The sequence below is a fragment of the Lepeophtheirus salmonis genome, chromosome 2 (assembly GCF_016086655.4).
Source record: "Lepeophtheirus salmonis chromosome 2, UVic_Lsal_1.4, whole genome shotgun sequence".
Classification (NCBI taxonomy): Eukaryota; Metazoa; Arthropoda; class Copepoda; order Siphonostomatoida; family Caligidae; genus Lepeophtheirus; species Lepeophtheirus salmonis.
Genome location: NC_052132.2, coordinates 32,423,092 through 32,448,064, shown reverse-complemented (window position 1 = coordinate 32,448,064; position 24,973 = coordinate 32,423,092). Strand labels below are relative to the sequence as shown.

The 24,973-nt window shown below is 30.1% G+C and overlaps 1 protein-coding gene across 1 annotated transcript in view; it reads right to left on the bottom strand.

Moving 5' to 3' along the window:
* LOC121132200 (glutamate receptor ionotropic, kainate 2) overlaps positions 1–24,973 on the bottom strand; it is a 209,631-nt gene that overhangs the window by 19,971 nt on the left and 164,687 nt on the right. Inside the window, exon 9 of the mRNA XM_040727595.2 lies at positions 59–286. Coding sequence (XP_040583529.2) covers positions 59–286 — 228 coding nt within the window. The remainder of the gene's footprint in view (positions 1–58; positions 287–24,973) is intronic.

The window sequence follows — 24,973 nt, the reverse complement described above, 5'->3', positions numbered from 1 at the left end:
TATTATTAAGGAAAACAAATTAATTATATTTACGAGTTCTAGAAAGAAAAAACCATACCTCTAATGTTGAAATAATTAGTGTCCGTCTCTGAAATATATTGGAATCCTCACTACTAAGCTTATGATTCTCAAAACCCTTCCATAAAAGACCTTTTTCTGTTGTCCAAAATCCTTTTGGAGGATCATATTGACTAAGAGGTGAAACAGTTCTAATATCCAAAGCAATTGAGTCCCTTCGTCCACGATCATTGAGTCTAAGTAATCCGGATTTCCCCATAAATTCAATCTAAAATAAAAATAAAACTAAGTTTATCTTCCATAATAAGATATAATTTAATGTAATTCACATTGGGAATGAAAATTTTCATCCAAATATCGATTGTATATAAACTTTTCTTGGAATATAGCCTTCATTCATAAATAATGATAATAGAGCATGAGTGTTGTTTACTGATATTAGTTTGTAAGCAAAACGACAGAGAGTGACGTCGCCTTGCGGCAAAATAATAAACTTCCAAACAATAGTATTATTTAGTATAAAATATAGGTATGTTATTCACATAGAGAGCAGTGATAATTTTTATTTAATTAAAAATTGGGAAGAAAAGTCATTTTTAATTTATTTACGTTGCGCACCCAAGCTACAGAATGTCTACCACCTTGCGTAAAATATATATTCTGGTAGTTTGTTCAGTTTCTAATGGCTGCTTGGAGTAACGTGAAAATTTATATAGCCTTCAATGAATATCTTAACTTAATTTTTAAGTGGTTTAAAAACTTATTATAATTTCATCCAATCTTATGCAAAAAAATCATGATTTTCTTTTCTAAATGTCATTTAGATTGTAATTTTCATTAGATAGAAATTTTCACACTAATAAAGTTATAACTGAATCCTTATACAAAGGTTAAAAGTGATACACACTCCGAGGGATATTCAAAAGTACTAAAGAGTCTTTTATTTTTGCTGTTTCATGATTCATTTATTTTGTAAAAAGTTTCCAAACATTTATGGATAATTTTATTAAAATGATTTTTATAGGAAACAGAACATTTTTCTTATGCATAAAAATATCTACCCTGAGTGGTGTCCCTATTTTTCATACTTATGCACGGCATTGGGGGTAAGTGCTTCAATGCCCCCTTCAAAGCGGCACTGAGCAGAGATTGGAGAAACTATACCTACATTACAAGTACAAGCAGAGTCCAAAGTTTTAGGTATCGATCGTCTCAAGTCATTACCTTACATATTGGAATTAAGTTCAGTTCGAGTCCCCATATTTCTGTTGAGCTTATTTCAAATCCATTATGATTTAATTGTTGATATGAATCTTTAACCTTTTTATTGAGTCCAGTATCAATTAGTAATAATAAATCAAAAGTAAGGGAGGCCATAATCAAATCTCAACTCATATAATTCATTTACTGATAATATATTTTGCTACTCATTCTGACTCAAATTGAGTTTTTCCCTTTAAAATATACTTTTATGTGTATTCTATACCCAGTTATAAGATTAAATTAAAGATTGGAGAATATTTGTTTTAAGGATTATCTCAAGACCAGTGAAGTCTCAAGCCTTTGATTTTGAAATCAATTCAAATCTCAAGCTTTATAAATACGGGCTTGAGCTCCAATATATTCTCAAGTCTCGAGTTTAAGTCTTTATCTCTGTATACGAGTATAACACGTGTTTTTTATTATTTAAAATCTTCTCAAAAATAAAAAAAAACTTTTCCCACTGAAATAATTTATAAGGAATATGATATCAACAAGGGTCTTAATTCAAGTAATACCATTTACCTTTTCTTTGCGCTTTTACGCAAATCTTTTTACTACAGATGAGTGAATATTATTCAGTTGTATTTTAGGCACAGGTACTGGACTGGATAGAATAAATTAAGACTGACGCAAAACTATCGTTGGCATTTTGAAGGGGAAACAAAATGAAGGATTAACGGATTAGCTTTCATTTAACCGTTCACTTCATCGCTTCTTTTTCATTGTTCTTCAAAGACGTATTTTACATCAAGACTTAATCCACAAACAAGGGACGAAACCACGACCACATGATACATTATTGTCTATATAATTGGTTACAAGAATACTGTTTTCCGTCATAGGTGCTGAGGGTATCATGATTTAATTAACAACTAACTACGTTACCTTTTTAAATGAATTGAGGAGGTGAATTCTTGGATAGGAAGAAGAAAAAATGAATAAATACGGAGGGAAAATGATTAAGGGACGGCATCTTTGGTGTAAATCTCAAAGTGGCCATCTTATGAGGAAAGAGGTTTTTCGTATCCAATTACAGGGTGCGTTAGCTATCTATGGCGCCACTCTGGCGCGCTCTCTTAGAAAAACACAAGGACTTAGATAAGGGATTTTGTTTTGTTTGATAGCTAGTTTAAACTTGCTGAAAAAAATGGACACTATTGACAAAGGTTGTCCCAAACATTTGGAAAAGGCACGGAGGCCTCCTTGGAATCTGCGTTGATGATTACCTGGACATTCTATATACTATGGATCCACATGGTTGCCTGTGGGAGCTTTAAATGTGGCAGTAGGATTTGATTCCCTACCACACCTCTAAAAAAAAGTCTCAAATTGTTCCAAGACTCGCTCAAAAGACAAACTAATCGAACTTCCTGCAACACAAAAGACGAACTTATCAGTCGGATCACGAAGAAATTCTAGTATTTACTAAGGGACCAAGTGGTGAAGGCCTACTCGTGCTTTCGGTCTCCTATAGAGACTATAAGGGGATTTTATTGAATAAATTAAATATTCATCCATCAAGCTTTCATAATCTGTTTTTTTTTTGTAAATCTGATAACTGGTTGGAGAGGAAATTGCATTAATAAAAAGAAATAACCTTTTCACGGCACTGATAGCTTGCGCATCCTGTATAAATTTGTACAAAAAAAATAAAATGGTTGCTGTTTTTGTTTTTAAAAACAGTGAGCGGAAATAAATTATCATATGAGCGCCTGAACCGAATTTTTTTTGAAGTGACCGGATGACCGGAAAAAGAATTATTCGTATGACCTTTATGTATTTTCTGTCTATTTGATTAAGGATTGTATTCTTTTGATCCATCCCTTTCTCAATGTTTTGAGCCTCTGTCATCACCGCAAAATACAACATTTTCTATTGCAAATCCTACATGATATATACTTATTTTATGTGTTCGTCCCTCCGTAAAAGTAGGTATTTATCATCTAAAACAAATACATATTTATAGCAAAAGTATTTGGTGGCATAAATTTAATTACACTTATTGTTTTCCTTTCTCTTTTTCCCATCTCAATTTACCAAAAGGCTTTTCTCTCCCTTTATTTTTATAAGTATATTATGTGTAAATGTTACAATTCGTATGTACGTCTCATAACGACATATTTAGCAATTTTCATTACCAGAATTAATTGATGCTATCATTCCATTTTGACCAATTAATATTACTTATTTAATATTTAACGTTTATGTACGAATAACTAATTAATAGAACTGTAATTGAATGTACTAATGTACCATAAAGATGCTTATTAATTTATAGTTTTCATCATCAGGAAATTCATCAATCACTATATAAACTTATGGGACATCAAATGAAATTTCTAGAATTGCATCATCAGTACTGCAAATTTAGTATTTAAGGTAAAATGTTTCACATTGAATGGTCTTTGTCTTTTCTTTAAAAAAAGGCAGAAAAATGCCCGAAAATATGTTGGAGGGGCAAATTAAAGCTTTAAACCAAGTAGCAAAACGCGACCGTTAGGCTGAGGAGATACGATGGTGCAGTGTTTTAACCCTTTTTTTTGCAAGATGTTGCTTTTCATATGACGTTACTCTGTCATTTTTCTTACTACTGACAGAGGATGGGATGTAATAATGAAAATGATTGATGAGTCACGCCTAACTCAAACTCTAAAATTGCTGTGGGGAAAGAAGCAATTATTTTATTCTTTGACTTTTCCTTTTTTGAATTTCCCACCAAAGAGAAGAGACCAGAGTTTTCAATTATACATTTATGATTGATTGATTCTTATTATGATAAAAATGGATAATTTAAGATACAATGGTCAATTATTGTCAGAGGGTAGAAATTGGAATCGAGACTTGACTTAGATTCCATAGTTTAATACTAAATATATATTTTCACATTAATTATATATGAAAAAATATCCAGAACAAACATTATAATCTTTGAACTAGAATAAACAAATGATTGGGTTAACAAAACTCCCTATTATAAAATCTTCTCTAGTTAAGCTAAGTCCCTCTTCCAGACTTTGAATGAGCATCTTCTAAAAAGTAAAATATATTATATAACATCATACCTCCTAATTATATCTCCAAATAATAAGTAAACTAGCGAAGAAAATAATTTTTGTGCACCATACATTTTTGAGCTATTGATCACTTGGATCCTCGTTTTTCTTCTTTGTTTAAAACTTTAGGGCAAACTAAAGAACTCAACGAAAAAAGCAGACACTCAGTAGAAGAAAAAACGTACTTTTTTCTTCTCGTTGCTCTTGAATAACAATTGCTAGCTGTCATAATATATGTTTGAAAGGTATTGGATGGGTTTTATTTACTATTTTATGGAATTAATTTCATTATTTGTTATAATTATCCAATAAACATTAGACATAAATATGAAAAAAGTTATGGATCAAACCCATAAAACGTGCTGGTGAGAGTAGAACCAAATACTCGAAATTTTGTGAAATAATATAATAAACTATTTTTTACTATATGAGGGCCGGAAAAATAAATGAATGGGTTGCTTTAAAAAGTTTTATATTCGAATTTTTCGAACTTCAATAATTATTTTCTAAAGACTCATTTTGAGAATAGTGTTTCTGAGGAAGTATTCATAAGGACAGTGGATTTTTCTACCTAATGCAATCATATCTAAGTATTTGAGCATTATTATATATAGAAAACCAAAGCTCTCGTTTAACTCAAACTTTTTATTTGGGAATCTATCTCATCTACTCAAACGTTCTTTGGCCAAGAGGAATTCATGTATTCGTTTCGTTGTCTAAGTCTTCCTGTTTCTTCGGAGAGAGTTCTTAGATGAGTTTCGACTTGCTTTTATCCTCATTTAGATGCTAATTTCAAAGAAGTTCAGCCTTTGAAATATGTCTCCATTGAGAGCAAAGACTTACTCACGAAGATAACGAAAAGCTCATATCTTTTTGGATTAGGATTTTTCAAGAGAACATAACTGAATATAATCCATTCATGGATTACTCCTTGACACATAGTAACGGATGATTAACTTAAATAGAGTTCTTTCTATGACAGTAATTTCGAAGCACTTTGAGGAAAACATTTCCTCTCATGAAAGTCAAAATAATTTTTATTGAGGAATGATTACTTTATATATCTTAAATAAAAACAACGACAACAGACGAACATCTATTTAGACTTTATCTTCATAAAGCTTAAATAGATATAAATACTGTATTTATCAGAGACCTCTTATCCCTTGAGGAATGGAAGGAAATATGGATGTTTTAATACTTTATCAAAATTTCAAAGCATTTTGGAATGAGGTACTCTTGACTTATACTATTATTTTTTTCTTTATAAACGTGAATATTTAATACATATAGGATAATATTCAGATTATTAATATATTTTATATATTGAAATCCATTTCAACTGATTGATTTAGCTTAATTAGTTAGAATTGAAATGATTTATATTAGAATTCATGAGTTGTTATTTATATAAAATTAGCTGATTTAAGTTTATTTGATCACTTTTTTGAATCTCATAATATAAGCAAAGATTTGGGAGAATGATCTTTATATAAATAATTTCAATTCTAACTAATTAATATATATAGTATTAATTATAATAGTAGTAATTCATTTAAACCCTTGTAAATATCAGCTGCCTGTTATGTAATTTGTGGGAGAAAATGAATTACTACTATTGAGAGGAGATCTTTCTAGTTTTAAAATATCATTAGTGTAGGGAAAATATGTATTGTAATTATATTTGAATTTATATATATTGATTTAATTATGCATTTTTGAAACAATTTACACCAAAAGAATTCTTCTTTCACATGGAAATGCAAACCCCAGGACGACCTATTAAATATAAACGAACAAGAAAAAAGAGCACGCGTAACAACCGTTTTTCCTTTTCTAATTTTTAATGGAAGTTTTTTCATTACTAAGTACTCAACTCTAGGCATTGTAAATAGTGCTCCCTGATGTATATTAAATACTAATACAGAAGTTTAAAAAAGGAGTATAATATACTAGGACCGCTATATAAAATGAACGAAATCTTGCAGGAGTTCAGTTCGAGCTAAAATACTACCTAGTCGTCAAGTCATATTTAAAAAACTCTCAAGCCGTTGTTATTATTATTTGTATTCTTGAGGAGATAACATCTAAGTATTGAGTAATAACGTGTGAGTGTACTCATGAATACGGTGGGTAACAGGAGAACTTAGTGCATCAGAAAAGTGGTGAAGTGGATTCCAACAGTTTTTAAAATATTTGATTACAAAAAGATAGGACTATTTCTGCACCTAAGACTGAGAGTGGCATGAGAATTTAAATGCTGACATTCTTTAAAATGTTTCAATATAACTTTCTTACGTCAAAAATACAACTTATTCTTCGTTCATATTGTATATTCCTGAAAATCGTTCACTATCTATCTATGTATGTATATCATGTTTTTTAGTACATTTTAGTTGAATGCATAGATGATAAACTTATTTCTTAAGCTTATTTGTATGTCACTTTATTAATTTGTTGTATCATGAATTTCTCCATATTAGGTACGCAACCTCTATTAATTCATCTTTTGAATGGAATCAACAAAGTAAATTCTGATACGGAAATAAAAAATTTCATACCCCATAAGGAAAAAATATTAATATGAATATGTCACTTTATTTTAAAGATTTGAAGTAAATTAACTTAACATTAAAAGGTACTTGAGAAAGCAGAGATTTTGAGTCAAGTAAATTAACAAACAACGGGGTATTCACCTAAGATATTGTCATATAAAATATGGTAACTCTAAGAGGCCATATATTAGCAGATTTATAGTACCTTACTAGTTTATCCTATTTGAATTTCAGAATAATTAATGAGAGGACTAATATTTTATCGGTTACCAACATACATCTTAAAAATTGCTGGGATTCCAGCAATTTTCCTATCTCTACTAAAAAATCCGACCCTAGTCTTCATTTAATGTATAAGGAATTATTATTATAACAAATTATTATTTGACTATATTATTTATTAAGCTTCTTTTCATATTTGAAAATATAACTTTAAAAAAAATTTAACCTGTTTACACTAGTAAATTTAATATTATAGCTAATATCCACTAAATTGATTTTATATATTTACTTTTTTATACAAAATAAATAACTTGAGTTTTTCCAACTGTTAAACAAAATATAGTAGAATTTTATTCTATATATCTGCCCAATGAGAAATTTTATATGGGCTTAAACTAGCGCAATAATTAGTTTGTTAATTGTAAACACGTATGAAGCTAGCATTAGATAATAATGTTTATTTTTGTAAATTGAACCTTGGTTATTTGTAAAAACGCTAATATACTTCTTAAAGACACTAAGATCTTTACTAAGTTTTAGCAGGGATAGTTTATTTAATAGAATATAAAGTTTTTAGTAATTTTTAACCAACTATTAGCTATTAACTGAGGCGGAAAAAGTTTTTATAATGCAAGTCCAAATGAAGTCTTAAATCTTTGCTGACAAGTCCAATTCCTTAAATATTTTCATCGAGTTCAGTTCAAGTTCTTAGTAAATGAAGGATACTATAAGTTTAAAGAGTCCTTTATAGAGTGAAAAAATTAAAATGAGAGTCCAAATCGAGTCCTTAGTCTGTGTTTGTGTAGTCAAGTTGAGTAACAAGGGTTGAGTCCAAGTCTACACCCAATTGTTCATATCTTAACAAAAGTTATTTTGCGTTCAACTAACCAGTGTGCAAGGCACTATAAATGAGTGTCAAGAGTAGTAGGAAAATGAACAGCTGAAAAAACATAGATGATAAATGTTTATGTTAGTAGGTGGGGCAACACTCTGTTCTCATTTTTTTTTTGATCACAATTGGTATAATTAAGCTGCTGCAACCTTTCATCGAAAATATTCAGATATTTTCAACAAGAGCTCATTCGAATTCTACCAAACAATTTCAGAGTAGTGATAAAGGGGAAAAAAGCGAAACTTTGACAGCTGACCAGAAAATATACTGCAAATTTGTATGGTAGTGTGATAACGCCGTAGTTAGTCTCCTTTTGTAATGAAATTATCCCATGTAAATGACAAACTGTAGATATATTATGACGTAAATACTCAAGTCTTGAACGAATTCAGACATTTTACATACCATATGTAATATGAAAAACAAAACAAATGTTAAAACTATATCTTCTCTCATATTAAGTTCTATTTTAAATTTTTATTTGTACCTTGTTCCATAATCTAGTTAAGTATTTTTGCTTTCTTTTTCATTTATCTACTTTAATAGATTGATTTGTTCATGTTATGTTTTATCTCCAAATATAAATTAAATTTGTTGTTTGACCTTGCTTACTGTTGTATGTACCTAAAAAAAATCGATATTTGAAGGCCATGTTGATAAAAATTGATTGAAAGAATACATAATTAAGTATATAAATCTGTTGAAAAATTGCTGACAAGTTCATTACAGGATTGATTTATTATTTTAAAACATACTTTCCAGTGTTGAGACTGGGTCCGAGATTGTATTTTTTCTGGTTTGGTCTTAAAAACTGTGCAAGGGAATTTTCTTTGGTAAAAGGCCATACAAAACAAATTTATTATTTTCTTTTCATAATAAAACCATTTCTAGAGGAACCGAATTTTATTACGAGACTTATGCAGACTTACACAAATTAAATCAGTGTCATGCCAGTCTAGGATTTTCTGACCTAAACTGAACAATAATATTTCATTCAAAATATGTGAGACTTGAGCCTTTAAAGACATAAAGTAGAAGGATGTTTCTCAAAAATAAGTATGGATGACAGTTGTAGTCTTTTTGCACAACTTTTTGTCAATTTCTATCAACAAAGTATAAGAATAGTCTGTTGATATCCTTTGAAAGCACTAAAAATTACATTCAAAGTAGGGGAAGTTCATTGTCATAGTGAAATAGTCAGAAAGGGATGCCTTTCATTTGAAAGATTATGTTAGGGCCCAATGAAATAAAAGAAATAAAAAAAAGCTTTTTCACTATAGTGAGCATTCTGGGGTATTTCAGCTCTCCCATAAAATTGAAATCAAGCCCTAAATTTGACTGAAATATATTTATGAAATATTGGGGTGTAAAAGTAACACAAGAGTGGAATTTAAGCCCAAGGGACTCACGGTTTACTTGGAGATCGGATCGGATTGAATATTTTACACCCACAATTCCAACATTGTGTTTATACAATTTTGATATAATATTTCTTACTAAACAAAAGTGTCCCCATTCCAGGTTCTCAAGTCTCAAAGCAGTAGGCTAGAAAGTCGAGTAAGTCCATTTATTTCCCGCTTAAATGCAACATATTTTTCCAAACGTATAAAAGGTAACCTTGAATTTGATGTGATGACATTTTTTTGGAAACTTACATTCAACGTAAGGGTAGGTTTTGTCATTTCTATGACAAGCTGTCACAGAAATTGAGGGAGGAAAAAAAGATCTATTTAAGAAATTTATGTCTCAATAAAAAAATGAGCTTAGAAGGTTAACTTTTTAATTTCAAATAAACACATTAATAAATGATATAATACGCATTGCTTTCTAGTTCTTTATGTATCAATATTAAATTCTTATCAAAACTCTCCGTCATTAAAATATAATAATGAAATATTATGTACATTTGTTAAATTTTCTATAATAGCTAAATTATATAAAACGTTGCAGGTGGCTCGGAATGGTATTCACAAGTAAGGTTTAAATTTTTTAACATTGAATAACATTTTTTCAAAGTATTTTGTCGCTATAGACAGAGTGCCAACTCACGTTTAAGCCATTTAAGGTTATAACTACTTATAATATAAAACTTTTGTGGACCTTGCTAAATCTATTAATGAAATATAGAAAATTTATCATCAACAGTATGAATACTTGCTAAATACGTCAAAAAGTCAGAAAGAATATTAGGGTAAAATTTGATTAAATAAATACTTAGAAGAAAGTTTAATTTTTGGTGTTCAAGAATACTTAATATATGTTAGAAAGATAAGATTTTGTATTAAAAAAACAGTTTTTCATGCAGTTTTGTAATTGTTTGACTAAGTACTGTTTGAGTGCGGGTCAAAGATGGACACCAAAAAAGAAATAATACGCCATATTTTAAAGTTTTTCTTCGAAAATATAAAAACGAGACAAAACGTCTTTTTTGTTTCATTTTTTTGCTCCTACCTTTCATAATTTAAGGTCTAATCGTACTTAATTGAAATGATACACAAAACTAAACAAATTTGATTTTTTTACATTTCTCTTTAGAGCAACATTTTTTAGATAACTTCAATTCAAATATTTAAAAGTCCGAGTTAACGACCATTGTCAGAGAAATTTGCCAAACCATCAAATCTTCAACAATTACACATTCCAAATTTATTGAAATGTGTTTCCTCTTGTATCTGTATGAATAAATTATATCATATATTGTGTTGATGATGTCCTCTACCTTAAGAGCCCTTGTAAGACTATCCAATCTGTTTTTGAGATCCCGACTTGTAAATTGTCTTTCATTTTTTGTTCACACATTCGTACTAAATAATAAATCTTATTATATTCGTAGAGAATATGAACTTTTTAGTTTTTTGCTACAATTGTTCAATTTTTACTGTCATCTTGATGATACGGCACTGTAAGGCAGTAATTTTTGCTTAGAGGAAGTAAAATGTTTTTTTAAAAAAAAAAGTGTTTTTTAATCAATATCAGGAGAGCTAATCAGTCAAACCATTTAGTTACTAGTTTTTCCAGTGAGTTTTTTCTCCGATCTAGTAGTTTCCTCCTTACTTATCCATTTTTAATGGACTGGAGAGCTATAAAAAAGGAGATGATGGTCCAAAACGCATGGTATCTGTGTACTTTATCAAAAGTAGCCTAGTCCTCCGGTAGGTTATAATGTTTGGAAGCCTTACCTAATGTTTATTCCGAAGCCTGAGTTCTCCAGTGGTGGTGATATTGAGGACTGAAAAGTACTGATTCCTTGTAGATAGTCTTTGGTCGTAGTTCACTGGGTTGTCATGGCCTAGAATCTTGATAACCTGTAAAAATGTTATTGACCCTCCTTCAGACATTATTTTACAGTAACAGCCAAGCATATTTGTCAGTTGAAAAAGATCCAAAGACCCTTTAAATATGCTTTCCTTGAAAGTACTTCCTCTGATTTCTGTCTACTTTGTTTGAACTAATATTGCCCAAATATCTCTACAAATATTATTTTCTTGATTTTTATTCAAGATTTAACTCACTATGCTTCTCAACTTTGCTGGATTACTTAATTTAATTTTTTTTTTTAAACTCTAACGTGTACACTGTATAATCAGTAAAAATAACAGAAGAAAGAATATAATTAAAACATAATACTTCACAGTAACTCTCATATAACCGTCTTTTTTTTCTTCGTAGTAATATATTTATAAGTAATTTTATAACCAATATGATTGAATATTCAATTCCATTCTTTGTTTCCAAACTTTTTATTAATATAAGTCTTCGTCTCTGGAATACGAAATGTTCATACATACGTACATAATCCCTACTAATACAATTTACAAAGAAGTTAAAATCTTTTTTTTTATCTGTAGAAAAATCCTTCTTTAATGAGATGTATTTTGGCATAAAAGTTACTACTTTCTAAATGGATATTAAAATTGTCAAAATCCTCGTGAACATACATTTAAAAAAAGTTGTTCATCTACAAGATAGTAGTTCTCCTTTTTCAAAAATTCAAACATATTAGCAAACAAAGAGCACTATAGTTATATTAGAGACCTCTGTTAGTAGATAATATAATATGTTGTCCATCAAAGTTGTCAAATAACACTTTTCTTTTTGATTTAGACTCACAAGGGCTTATACAATTTTCACAGCTTTTTGAGAACTTAATAACACTTTGCTCATGAGTACATATCTTTAGATATTTACATATTTCAGACTTCATGTCTTTAAAAAAAGAAAAAAAAAAAGGGGGGTTTAGAGTTCTTTTAGTCTTTTTTTTATAGGTCCGATCTTCCTTAATATTCGACGGTCCTAAGGACCGATACATCGGTCCTTCAGTCCTAGCTATCTTTTTACTTTCTGCATTGAATAATATAAAAACGAAGAAAAATAATTAATGGTAGCTAGAACGTATAATAATAAGTTCCAGTTTTTTTAGATCGATCCAACACAACTACTTATTGATTTGAGTCTCGAGGCCAACGATGATATTCATGTGTATAATGGTTATTTTACAAAAAAAACCCTCAAACTCAACGTGTAAATCCTACAAAATAGAAGAAGGTTATGCAAATAATCAGCTATGACAAGAGAGGAAGGAGAAAAGGATATAAACAAGGACATTTGCTAGAATTACTCCAATGTCGACCCCCAATTCTACTCTGACTCCAACAAGGACTACCAATTATAACTCTGCAACAAATCCTCAAGGCCCTTCTTTTTACACACGAATGTTCAACCAGGTTTTATTTATAAAATTTTATCTATTTAGGGAAGGAGGTTCCCTACCCAGGAATTAAATAATGAAGCAAATGCTAAGGAGAGGAAAAATTCATTCTTTAGATTACCAATTCCAAAAAAAACGGGCCAGTTAGAAAACTGGGTGGATTTACATCACTACTTAAGGCTTTTCTTGAGTTCAATATGAAGTAGGGGATAGGTACAAAGTAACTACCCCGCAGGTTGCAGGGAAAGTGTGTTTTGATATTGGGAACACAAGCTATAATATACACCTACTTTATAATGTGTAATCTTCATACTGCAAGACTAAGTCGGTTCTCAAGTCTTTCTGAAAAGCCCTGATCAAGTCTTAGTTCTTGGATATTTTTATCAAGGCCAGTTTAAGTCCTCAGAAAATAAAAGATTCTTTATAGAATACTTTATATATATGGTGGAAAGGGGCAATGACTTTCGTCGATTGAAGTCGTAAGTTTCAACTCCAAACCCCAAATTTGCTTCCATATGATAACAGGGGGGAGAGGGAGGGCTTTTTAAAAAAAACTTGCGTACATACACTGTACATGATCCCTTGTTATAATTAATGTTGCTGTAAAATTATTTTTTTAAGTACTTGTTCTGGTATTAAACTTGTTATTGGTATTTGTATAAGAGAAATATCATTAAGGATGTGTTTGAAAAGAATAAAACATGGTTTTTTTAATGCACACATTTTAAAAGAATATAGGAAGCACTAACTTCACGCACAAAACTAAAAAACCCCCAATATTTGGAAATAGTTTTAATAGTTAATTGAGTTTATTAATAAAGAAATAAATAAAGTCTAGTAGGATAGAATTGTATAAAAAAGGTAAATAAAAATGAATGAAATCTAACATGCGTTTTGGTCAACTCATATTAAAAAAGAAAAAAAGGGCAGTACTGTATATAAATAAAAAAATGTATGAGACTTTAGATGAGGTTCTCAACGAGCTAAAGTACTCCCTGGTGGGTCAAATGATCTTATATTTTTTGTCTAATTGTTATTACTATTCTTTTATTCTTGAAGAGATAACATCTAGGTATTGAGTAACTACGTGAGAGAGTAAACGAGTGTATTTCTTGTGGAATTATCACTAAATATTATTTAAGCAAAGTTTGTCTGTTTGTGTATCCCTAAAACTCCGGGCAATACGGGTACTACCGTTAAAAGATAATAATTTCAGACAATGAATTTAAGCTCGTTACATTCTGATTCTAATTCTTAAGGAGTTATATAGTACTCAGGCTTTTTTTGTTTTTTCCCCAATATTTTTATGACGTAATGTCACTCCAAGAACCGATTTCAGTACAAATTTAGTAAAGTATTCTATAGTACCTTATGGTGCTGTAGAGTACTTATGTCAGTACTTTGGAACCATTATGGTGCCTCTATACAAAACAACACTATTTATAATAAATCCAAATTAATGGCCAAATCTGAACTCCTAATTAGCGTATGATTCATGGTTAATATTATCCTAATTATTCTGACTTGAATTGAATGTTTTTTTTCTATAAAAGGTACTTTGAAGTGTACTTTTCTTATATCCAATAAAAAAATTGTGACGATTGTGTAAAAAATTGTATTTCTTTCTTGGATTTTGGATTGAACTCAAGTCTTCAAATTAAGACTTTAGCCTCATATCCCCAGCTCTCCCAATTTGTCAAAGTGAATATTGTGTGATTATCAGAAGTTATAAGTTGGACAAGGAACTTTTAACACAAACCCACTTTTCTCTTCAATGACGTAGCAAAGTATTCGATTAAAATAAGTACTTCAAAATGTTAATAACTAAAAGGAAGATCAAAACTGCTAAAAAAAAAGTGCAACACGGGAGGGTATGAACTCACTTTTACAATTACGACTCAAATTCGAGCTTTTAAATACATTTTCGAGTTGAGTCACGTCTTTTACCTTTTATAAAAAAAGTCAAGTCGAGAGTCTTATATATGGGATTCAAATAAAACTTTGAGTAATGAATCCATGTAGTTATAAGTTAACTTTAATCACAAACATCAGACTTAAAGTCCATAGTGGCATAATATGCAAGATTTTATAAAAAAATGAATAGTATTTTATTACCCAAATAGTAAATAATTAAAGGATAGGTTTTAAAGTATTGGCTGTTGTTTAAGGGTTTCTTTTAGTGTTATTTATTTAAGAATCGACTCCAGTTGATAAATTAGAAAATGAAAAATAAAAAGTTAGGAAGCGTCGCTTGCCTACTACCCATTTACAAATTTATATTCAGTGAAATACTTTCATTTTGGAAATTGTTACAAAAACGTTGTATATATTCAGGACTTACAATTATAACTCTGCAAAAAATCCTCACGGTTACTTTCTGCCTTTTATGAGCGCACACTCAATCTGTTTTTGAATATAACTGAATGTAGTAGGAAATAAAGTTCACTACTATGGAGCTCAAAACAAAGACGAAGAATAACAATGAGGGGTTTCTCTGGAGGTATGAAGTGTAAGATCTTGTTGGACTCTGAGTAGAATGATGGTCGATATTTGAATAATTCCTGGCTTTTTGCTCTTGCTATGTACGGTGTGGGATTTTTTGTTTATTTACTTCCTTTTACAAATGCCTGCAGCTGATCCAATGAAACGTCATGAGCATTATTCTGTCTTTCCTCCCAAACATTCTTCAAATTGTCAGGCTTACCACATTAATTTTCTGTTTATTTTATTTTTACATAGTGGCGAGACATAATTTATACATAATTGTGAATGACGTCATTATTTACCTGATTGGTGTTAAAAATCAAATGGGATAAGTCGAAAAGGAGAAACTGAGGCTTTGGTCAGATATTGTATCAATTCCGTAAGTTTCAATGATGGTAATAATTGAAGAAAAAACTCATTGGGTGTTATGGCGTTCAAACACTTTGGTCCAAAAATGTATTTGTAGGGGAAGGGGGATTATATAATGGTCACGTCATGAGGAGTGTCTTCAGGATTATATTTGAGGGAGGGGGGTCACAATTTTGATATAATGCTTGATGTTTTCTATTAGAGACAAATTGAAAAAAAAAAATCGACCATTTTGATATTTTTTTTTGGCCAAGAGGGGAGGCAATGGTCTCAATGGTTCCGGCAATAATGCTTTGATCCATGGGTCTCCGTGGAGTAGGATCTTGAAAAAAGGATGCACATTTTACGATCATTCCCGCTGTGAATGTTATCAATGCAATTTTGTTCTTTTTTTGTCTAATAATAACTTCCTCAATTTTTTAATATACGAGTATGTGAATGATGCTGGAAAAGTTTTCAAGGAACTAAATAATGTAATTATCATTTAGTTTATAAAGTAATATTATATTTAATGTACCTCATTTGTTTTGAAGGATTTTTTTTTTTTTTTTTTTTCATTCATTGAGAGGAATTGAAAATCTTTTGGTCTATGTTGTTAGTTTAGAATTTGTACCAAGCAATGTATATAACACAAATACAATCAAATTCCCTATGTAAGAAAATTTAAAAAAGAGGGGGAGAAGGGGCACAACCTGAAGCCTTGATACCCAATATTGAACCTACTTCTTCTTACTCCCATAGACTATATTTTGTCTTCACTCATCACCTTAGACAGTACATAAGCATATATAGTGAAAATATTTCTGTATAATCAGAGATAAAAATCAATTGTAGAATGGGTATGTAAAAAAAAAAGAAGCAAAAATCAACATGGTAACCCTGACAATTTGAAGAATGTTTAGGAGGAGATAAAGAATAATGCTAATGACGTTTCATTCGATCAGCAAAAATCTAGTGTGGCAAGGGAGGAATGAGAAAAGGATATAAACAAGGACATTTGCTAGAATTACTCCTTTGTCGATCTCCAATTATTCTCAGAGTCCAACAAGAACTACCAATTATAACTCTACATCAAATCCTCAGGGTTACACTCCGTCTTTTATGAGCACACACGAATGTTGAATAAGGTTTTGAATATAATTGAATCTATTAAGGAAAGGATGTTCATTGTTCAATACTCAGGAATTAAACAATATTAATAACAACTGATAAGGAATGAAAATTCTTACTTCTGATTACCAATTAAAAAAAAACAAATAAAAAACCGCAGCAACAAAAAAATATACTGGATTTTTATCACTGTACAGTGTGCATAATGTAAAAAGAAATTAAAAAAGAGGAGACGCAAGCCGGTCACAAACAAGACTTGAGATAAACATTAATAATTATTTATTAGTTTACAGTTACTGGCGAAATTTGGTTCATCGAGAGGAATCCCGACTCCTCGATATTTTTTTTTGGTACATCTGTCTACTGGGACACTGGGGCAATAAGCCAGTCAGAGGGGCTCAAAACCCCATTATAAGCTCCAAGAATTATACACTCCCATTGGGCAGTTAGTTATTGAGTAATGACCGGCAAAAAAAAAAGTTTTTCGTAGACAACTAAATTTGATCAGTTTGTTGGCGTTACGTCACTTGGTTTTGTCTATGGCTTTGGAGTAAAATATGTCTTTGGACAACAATACAAAGGAGTGAAAAATAAATCGAACCAAATGTTTTTCTTTAATTATTTAATTTATGTTATTGAGGTGCTCAGATGTTAGAAATTGAACGGAAAGCATGAACAGTGCCCATTTCCAGCTCAATCTCCAAGTTTCCATTTTTGATGCAAAATATTGAAAACATTTTGGGAAAAATAGGACTTATCACCTTAGTGCTTTTTCATAAAACTTGAACAAAAAAACCCAGAACATAATTGTTAATAGTCGCTTTATGGCACTTAGATCTAGGGTTTAGAAAATAGAAAACCAACTAAACAACGTTTATATCCTTATATGTTATGAGCAAACTAACAAAACAATTTAGTGTCGCAGGTTGCCGCAGAAATTTTGAGTCTAAAAAACAAAAATAAAAACAAGTAAACGCTCATTGAGCTTAATTTCCATTGTAATTAATTTTCTCAATGGTTGGTTGGTTCATTCATTTTTCAGACTTTAGCTCACAAGTCATAGCTTAATTCTATTTATATATTCGTTGTATACAAGTTGGACCTTCTACGCCTCATAACGTCTTATTTCCTTATAACTTCAGGCCTTTTAATTACCAACTGTAAAATGATGTTATCATTTCATTTTGATAAATCAGTTTTTACTGAATTATAATATAATTATGAGGTATGGTCCATTGAATCTCTAAAATGCCATGGAATATTATAATTAATTATTTTCATCATATAAGTCGAAGATAAACTATATTCTTCATATATATCAATCATTTAATATAATTTTTGTCATTTAAATCAGTGTGAGTCGTACTAATATTTAGTAAATTGTTTTAATTTAAAGAAATTGTTTTTATTGTAATTGTTTAGGTTAAGTCCGTATTGAACTTGGAGTCAAATTGAGGATCGACATTGAAGTAACTCCAGCCTATATGTCCTTGTTTCCTATATATAAGGGATGGGACTTCCCCCTTTCTCTTACAGCTGCATGCGGCTAATCTAATAAGAGTTATGGCACCTAAGTTGCTTTCCTTTTCTTCAAATTCTTCGGATTACTAAAGTAATTTTGAGTTTCTTTTATATTTAGATATTTAGGTAGACATAATATGTATTACTACAGATGTGAAAGAGAGCCCTTTTTGGCGAGTTTCGATAACTTCAAAATTATGTTAGTTGGGGAGCTCTATTATATGTAGGGATGGGATTTTTGTAGAGAAAACAAAAAGTTGACAGATTAAGAAAAGGAAAATGTATGTTTTATTTATTTATTAGTAAATAAACTGTTGATATTTTATCCTAAATACCTCCTTAAGAAAAATAACCTTATTAGCTTTCTTTTAAACGAATAATAAAATAATAAGGAAAATGTTTTTCAATAAGTATAATACTTTTCTTGCAGGAATACTAATTTAAATATAAAAGGTTTTTCTCCTATAAAAACCATAAAATAGGGTGCTGATGTAACATCATAAGTATTTCTCCTGCCTTCTCCTCCGATTCTACAAAATTAAATCACCGTCGTAGAGAAGAAATCATGTATAGAAATATTTTGACATTACAATTGACTTTTTTTTTATTTAATCATATCCTTTGCAGTGAAAAACCCCACAAAATACACGTTTCATAGGGAAAGTTCTTGTAGCAATTTGCTCAAATTAATTAAGTATAATCAGCTCTTTGATCGCGTATTTATTTTAAATATAGAAGTTCTTTATAGTAGTTATTTTCTCTCTCCCTTCCCCCAAATCATCTAACAGATTGCTGTCATTACAATGGTCTTAATTCACTAGTACCATATGTCTCGCTCCCGCCTTCTCCTTGCGCTCTTTTTCCCCCCTTACAAATATATCAACTCTACTTAAGAGTAATAGTAATTGCGAAGGCGAAAATTTGATAAAAACACACTATAGTTGTTTTGACCTTGGTCTTGAGATTGAGACAAAACTTTAAGAGGTCGATATCAAGACAAGATCAAGACTCATACTGAGAACAGCATCCCTATTACAAGATTTCGTGTGCAAAACAACACCGAATTAATAGGAAGGACGTTCTTAAGTGAACTAATTCAAAATTGGATAAATGAAAGTTTTGTCTTAAAGAAAATAAATTTACTTTTATCATTCAAAGGCTTAATTTACAATATTAAGTTTCTAATTACATTATTTTTTGCCCTTTTGAATAGTATTTGATTGATAATCAAGTAGGATTGTTATAATTTATATTTATCTTTAACCTTCCACAAAAACAATTTTATATTTACTTTCATTCACAAATTCTTAAAGGAGACAAGTTTCACCATTATATTTTGGATTCTTCAAGAAATGTGTTGAACGAAATAAACTATATCTGTGTCTTCATTGTTGTTGCTTTTTTGTTCCCAATCCTACTTAGTTTAAAACATTTTGCATTTCAAAAAATGGGTGAAAATATTTATTTTCCTCATAATTTATAGATTGCAACAAACAAATATTGGCTTTTGAAAGTTAATAATAAGTTCCTGTGTAATGATTTGTAGGCTATTTAGGAACTTTAAAGTACCTTAGTATGTTTAACAAGCTTTTTCAAAAATCAAGCAATGCTATTTAAAAAAAAGGCCTTGAATTAATTATAAATAATACATTCTTATATTTGAAACTGCTCAACAAAAAGAAAAATGAAAAACAAACGTATATTCCTCTTTAAAAATACAAAACGTGAGAGCGGGGTCTCAGAAATACCCCCTTAAACCAGCCCTTTGGGTATCTAGCCACCAATTCTTACTCCACCAATCAACGTTCAGAACACTGAAAAGAACAAAAGCTGCAGAAATATAACAAAATACAGTGTAGGGTTATAATTAACTGAGGTAATTGAAGTTAATTGATAAATCATCAATCTCTGATACGCCCTTAATGTATGTTATTTTTTTTTCTTGTAGTCATTTATTGCGTATTAATACACCATTTTTATGTTTACATATTTGCCACATAGAGTTACTAATTTCGTAGGGACTTCTCTAGCAAATGAAGAAGATTATTATATAAAATAATGTAATGAAAAATCAATCATAAATACTGTCTAAAAAAGGCTCCTCTTCAACAAATCAACCGTCTCAGTTGCAATGCATTTAAATATGTAATTTATTACTTCGCATATAATTATGAATGTCCCTAACTATGTATGTATTTTTCTAGGCAATTTATTTTTGAATATAAATGCTTATTCGTATATATATATTCATGGTATGAAAACAAATATATTTATGCATTTAGTTAAAACTTTAATTATACTGGGTGTACAATTAATTATAACACACTTTTATAGATTATTATTTAGATCTATGACTAAATACATTCCAAAGGCTCCATGTATAATGATTATTCGACTGTTATTGTTCTACACCTTCAAAAGAAAGTTTTCTAATATCTCAACGCTTTTTCAAGATGCCAAAAGAAATCTACAATCGGATCTCAGGCATGCTGGACACCAATGCCAGAGTGTGCAAAAATTTTCAGCAATTAAACATATTCATTGAATATTTCATTTTTAAGATCTTTGAAAATCTTCAAACCTCAACAACTCTCCATGTCAAAATAATGAGGTTATGTAATTTAAAATGTTTCTTGTATGAGGAAGAAAAAATGTCAGGTTAGTAATTTTCGAGCCTCCAAAATTTGATTTATAATGTTATATTCACTCCTATATACAAGGCACATTTTAAATCAGCAAACCTCTTCATTTTGAAAGGGCCAATTGACAATGTTTGAAGATAATAATATTCAATTTTTTCGCAATAAAAAGTATATACACATCTTACGTGTACATGCACGATAGATGTGGTAACCCACCATAAGAATCCTTGTTCTTTAATTAGAAAAAAATGTGATACTTAAATCGATCAAAATCGAAGATTTTTGTACAGAAATTGAGATTTGTATAAAAAATGAATGGTTTTCTCTATATAACATTCCAAAATTGGATGTTTATTATTTTTTAAAGCTCGCGTTTTTAACACATTTTTAGTGGTGCAATATATATGTAAGCCTAAGAAAAAATTATTCTCTTGAACTCAATGTGTACAGGTCCAATAGTTGTTTTCCGAGTGATAGATATATGTATTATGTGTGTATATGGACTTCAGAGGACATTCCTAGGTAATATGCAGAGATTCAAATAATATGTAACACCGGTATGTAAAAAAAGAAAATAAAACAAAAAAGGAACGTGGCCATCCTGTTTGGAAGGAGAGCAGTTGTGCTGTCCCGATGTTTCATTAAATTAGCTGCAAGCACGAAGGAAATACATAAAAATCCCACTTCTTTTCCGGAAAGGTATAGGCAAGAATTACTCCGTTGTTGATCCTCCAAGTCCAACAAGGACTTAAACTTACAACTCCACAACAAATCATCAGAGTTACTCTTCATATTTAACGCACTAGTTATTATTTTATACTTATTGTTCTCTCTTCAAGAATAAAATAATAATAACCACATCTTTTCTAAATAAAAAGTTCCTTTTTTGTAGTATTTACACAAAAAAAAAAAGTGGATCTTAAAATTTCATTTTTTTTTTCACAGATGGTCATATGCAGCAGTTTTTATACAGTACTATTTAAATATAGAGGTTATACTTAACTCTATCTGAACAATTAAAATAACATTAAAAAAATTATAGTATTCTTTTGTACATAAAAATTCAACTCTGAATACTTTTTTATTCAGGTAGAAATTATGTGAGAATTGTAATTTTTATTACATCTTTGAGTGAATTTCTCGCACTTTTTCGTTTTAGGTATCTGTAAGCACTTGTCTCAGTACAAATCATTATTTAGTGACTATTTATGGACTATTTCATTGTAAGGAATGGACAAATAATATCAAAGCATACTTCTTTTGGTGAAGTAGTCTGTATTGACTAAATACTTAAAACACTGATGGAAACAAATATACATAATTCATTTAAATATATAAAATTTGTCTGTATAAAATAGTAGCTACCATTAGTTTTAAAGAGACAATACAAGAAATTAAATTATAAAGATCCTTTTCCTTCTTTTTTACCCAAAAATGATACTATTAACATCTTGAAAGTAATTTTTGAAATAGAAATCATTTATAATAATTGATATAGCCACAAAGATTGGAATTAATCAAAAAAATTATTCTAATTCATAAAAAAAGAATATAGAATGGGAAATCAAATTAAGGAAAGCAAATTGATGTACGTCGGAATTCAAAAATCCTAAAGAAAGATTCCTTTAGAAAAATAGAATATTTTACATAAAAATTATAGCAATAAATATATAACTTCAAAATAGAAATATTATATGGCAAAATATGTATTCTACTGGAGTAACAATCATCTTCATGGAATTTTGAATAATATTACAAATTATATGGCTTAGAGAAAGTGTTATCCATTGCTTCAGTCAATTGATCCATAAATGTGATTATACTTGGTATCATTACGTATGCGTAAAATTAAATTATATCACTCATCAATAATATACATAGGTGTGATAAATATTTCGATTGTTGAAGAAGTAAAAATGATTACATAAGAGATGCCTTCATAAATTTTTTTTTTTTCTTCATGCATAAGACAAAGGATTTGGGAAAATGAAACACTTAGCTTGCAAAAAGTATACGAGGAAGCTAGAACTTTAGAAGTGTCAGAAAGTCATGCTATTTCATATTCTCCAACACCCATTTCTTGATTGGTTAATGCTGTTACTAGGGATCCCGAAAAGAAAATTATTAAAAAAGACTTGGTGATTGAAGAAATAGACTATACGGTTACATCCACATTTTTATAGAGTTGCTATTTCTGTGAGTACAGCAGGCATTCTCATGAAGAATGCCCAGCCAGAAATGCAGTATGCAAAAATTATTATAAAGGAGGCCATTATTCAAAGGCTTGCAAGTTGTAAAAAAAAAAGAAGAAAAAAATGAAAATCTCTTCACATTTCATCTGCAATTACGAGTGTTACAAATAATCAATTCTGTTCTTGTCATCTTCTTCCTCTGGGTCATTTTTTCTTTAAAAAAAACACTCTTTGGAAAAGGAAGTCTAGAAAAGGCAATTAACTCAGTAAGATTGAATGTAAAGGTGGTCAATGCACTAGTTGACACGGGAAGTACTGAGAGTTTCATCTCATATGAACTTACTAGGAGATACAATTGGAGAGTAATTCCTTCTATGTTGAAAGAAAGTATCAATGGTATTTTCTTCCTTCCAAACTGTCGTTGTTAGAGTTTTTGAATTGTCAATGGTAGTTAGATAACAACATTCTGATGGAGTTGATTTCTTGGTACTACCAAAACTCTGCTATGAAAGGTTTCCCGGACATAACATACTCCGAGAGCATTCTAAAATTGAAATCCTATTTGGAGGGCCCACAAAATTGTTAAAGATATATTATCTTTCAACTATGAAAGTCCCATTTCCAACACTCTTGGGAAACTTAACTCCTGATTGTCTACGGAAAACTATCAAATCACTGCGATTCTCAGAACCTGATCAAAAATTTATAGACTCAGAAATTGAAAGAATGTTAAAGGAAGGAATTATCGAAGAAAGTAAATCCCCATGGAGGGCTCAGGTCCTTGTTACTACATACGATCGAAATAAACGACTTGTGATAGATTATTCACAAACTATAAATAAACATACTTTATTAGAGGTATATCCACTCTCACGGATTAATGACATGTTAAATAAGATTGCTAGACATTCAGTGTTCAGCAAAATTGACTTGAAAAGTGCCTATCATCAGATATCCCTTGAAAAAAATAAAGAAAAGATTTTCACAGCTTTTGAATCTTGTGGGAACTTCTATCAATTCACAAGAATTCTTTTTGGCGTTACCAATGGAGTGTTTGGGTTCCAAAGGGTTATAGATTATATAATTTCTACTGAAAAATTGGAATGTACGTATGCATACATAGATGATATTACCGTATGTGAAAATTATGAAGAAGAACATGTAAATTACTTAATCTCAAATTTAAACAAGCTGTTGAAAAGTAGGTCTGGAATTAATAAAGAAAAAAGTAAATATAATCGATCGAAAATAACTCTGCTGGGATGTTTAATAGAAAATCAGTCCATTTAGCCGGACCTCGATAGAATACGTCCGCTATTGAGTACTCCTGTATCAGAAAATATTTATACATTAAGACGAGTACTAGGAATGTTTGCTCACTATTCCAAATGGGTAGATAATTTTTCTGAAAAACTAAGACCACTTACAAATATCAATCGTTGTCCAATGGGAAAAGAGGCCTATGAAGCCTTTAATACAATGAAAAATAAATTGCAAATTCAATTCTTGCAGCAGTAAACCTAGAAGAGTTAATGACAATCAAGACAGATGCTTCAGAATTCGCAATTGGAGCGGCTCTAAATCAGAAAGGAAGAACTGTAGCCTTCTATTCACGAACTTTAAATAAAAGTAAAATTAGACTATGCCATCGTAGAGGCTATTTGTGAGTGGCGATATTTTTTGTTTGGAAAACACTTTATGGTAATCACTAATTAAAAAGCCGTATCTTTTACGTTCAAAGCAAAAAACTCAAGTAAAATAAAAAATGATCAAATTCTTCGATGGAGACTTGAACTTTCGTGTTTTTCATATGATATAGATCGGGCAAGAAGAACGCTACAGCAGACTTTTTTTTTTTTTCCAGAATATATGCTTCAACTCAAACAGTTGATGACCTCAAAATCTTAGATGAAAGTCTAGCTTATCCTGGAATCAGTTGAATAG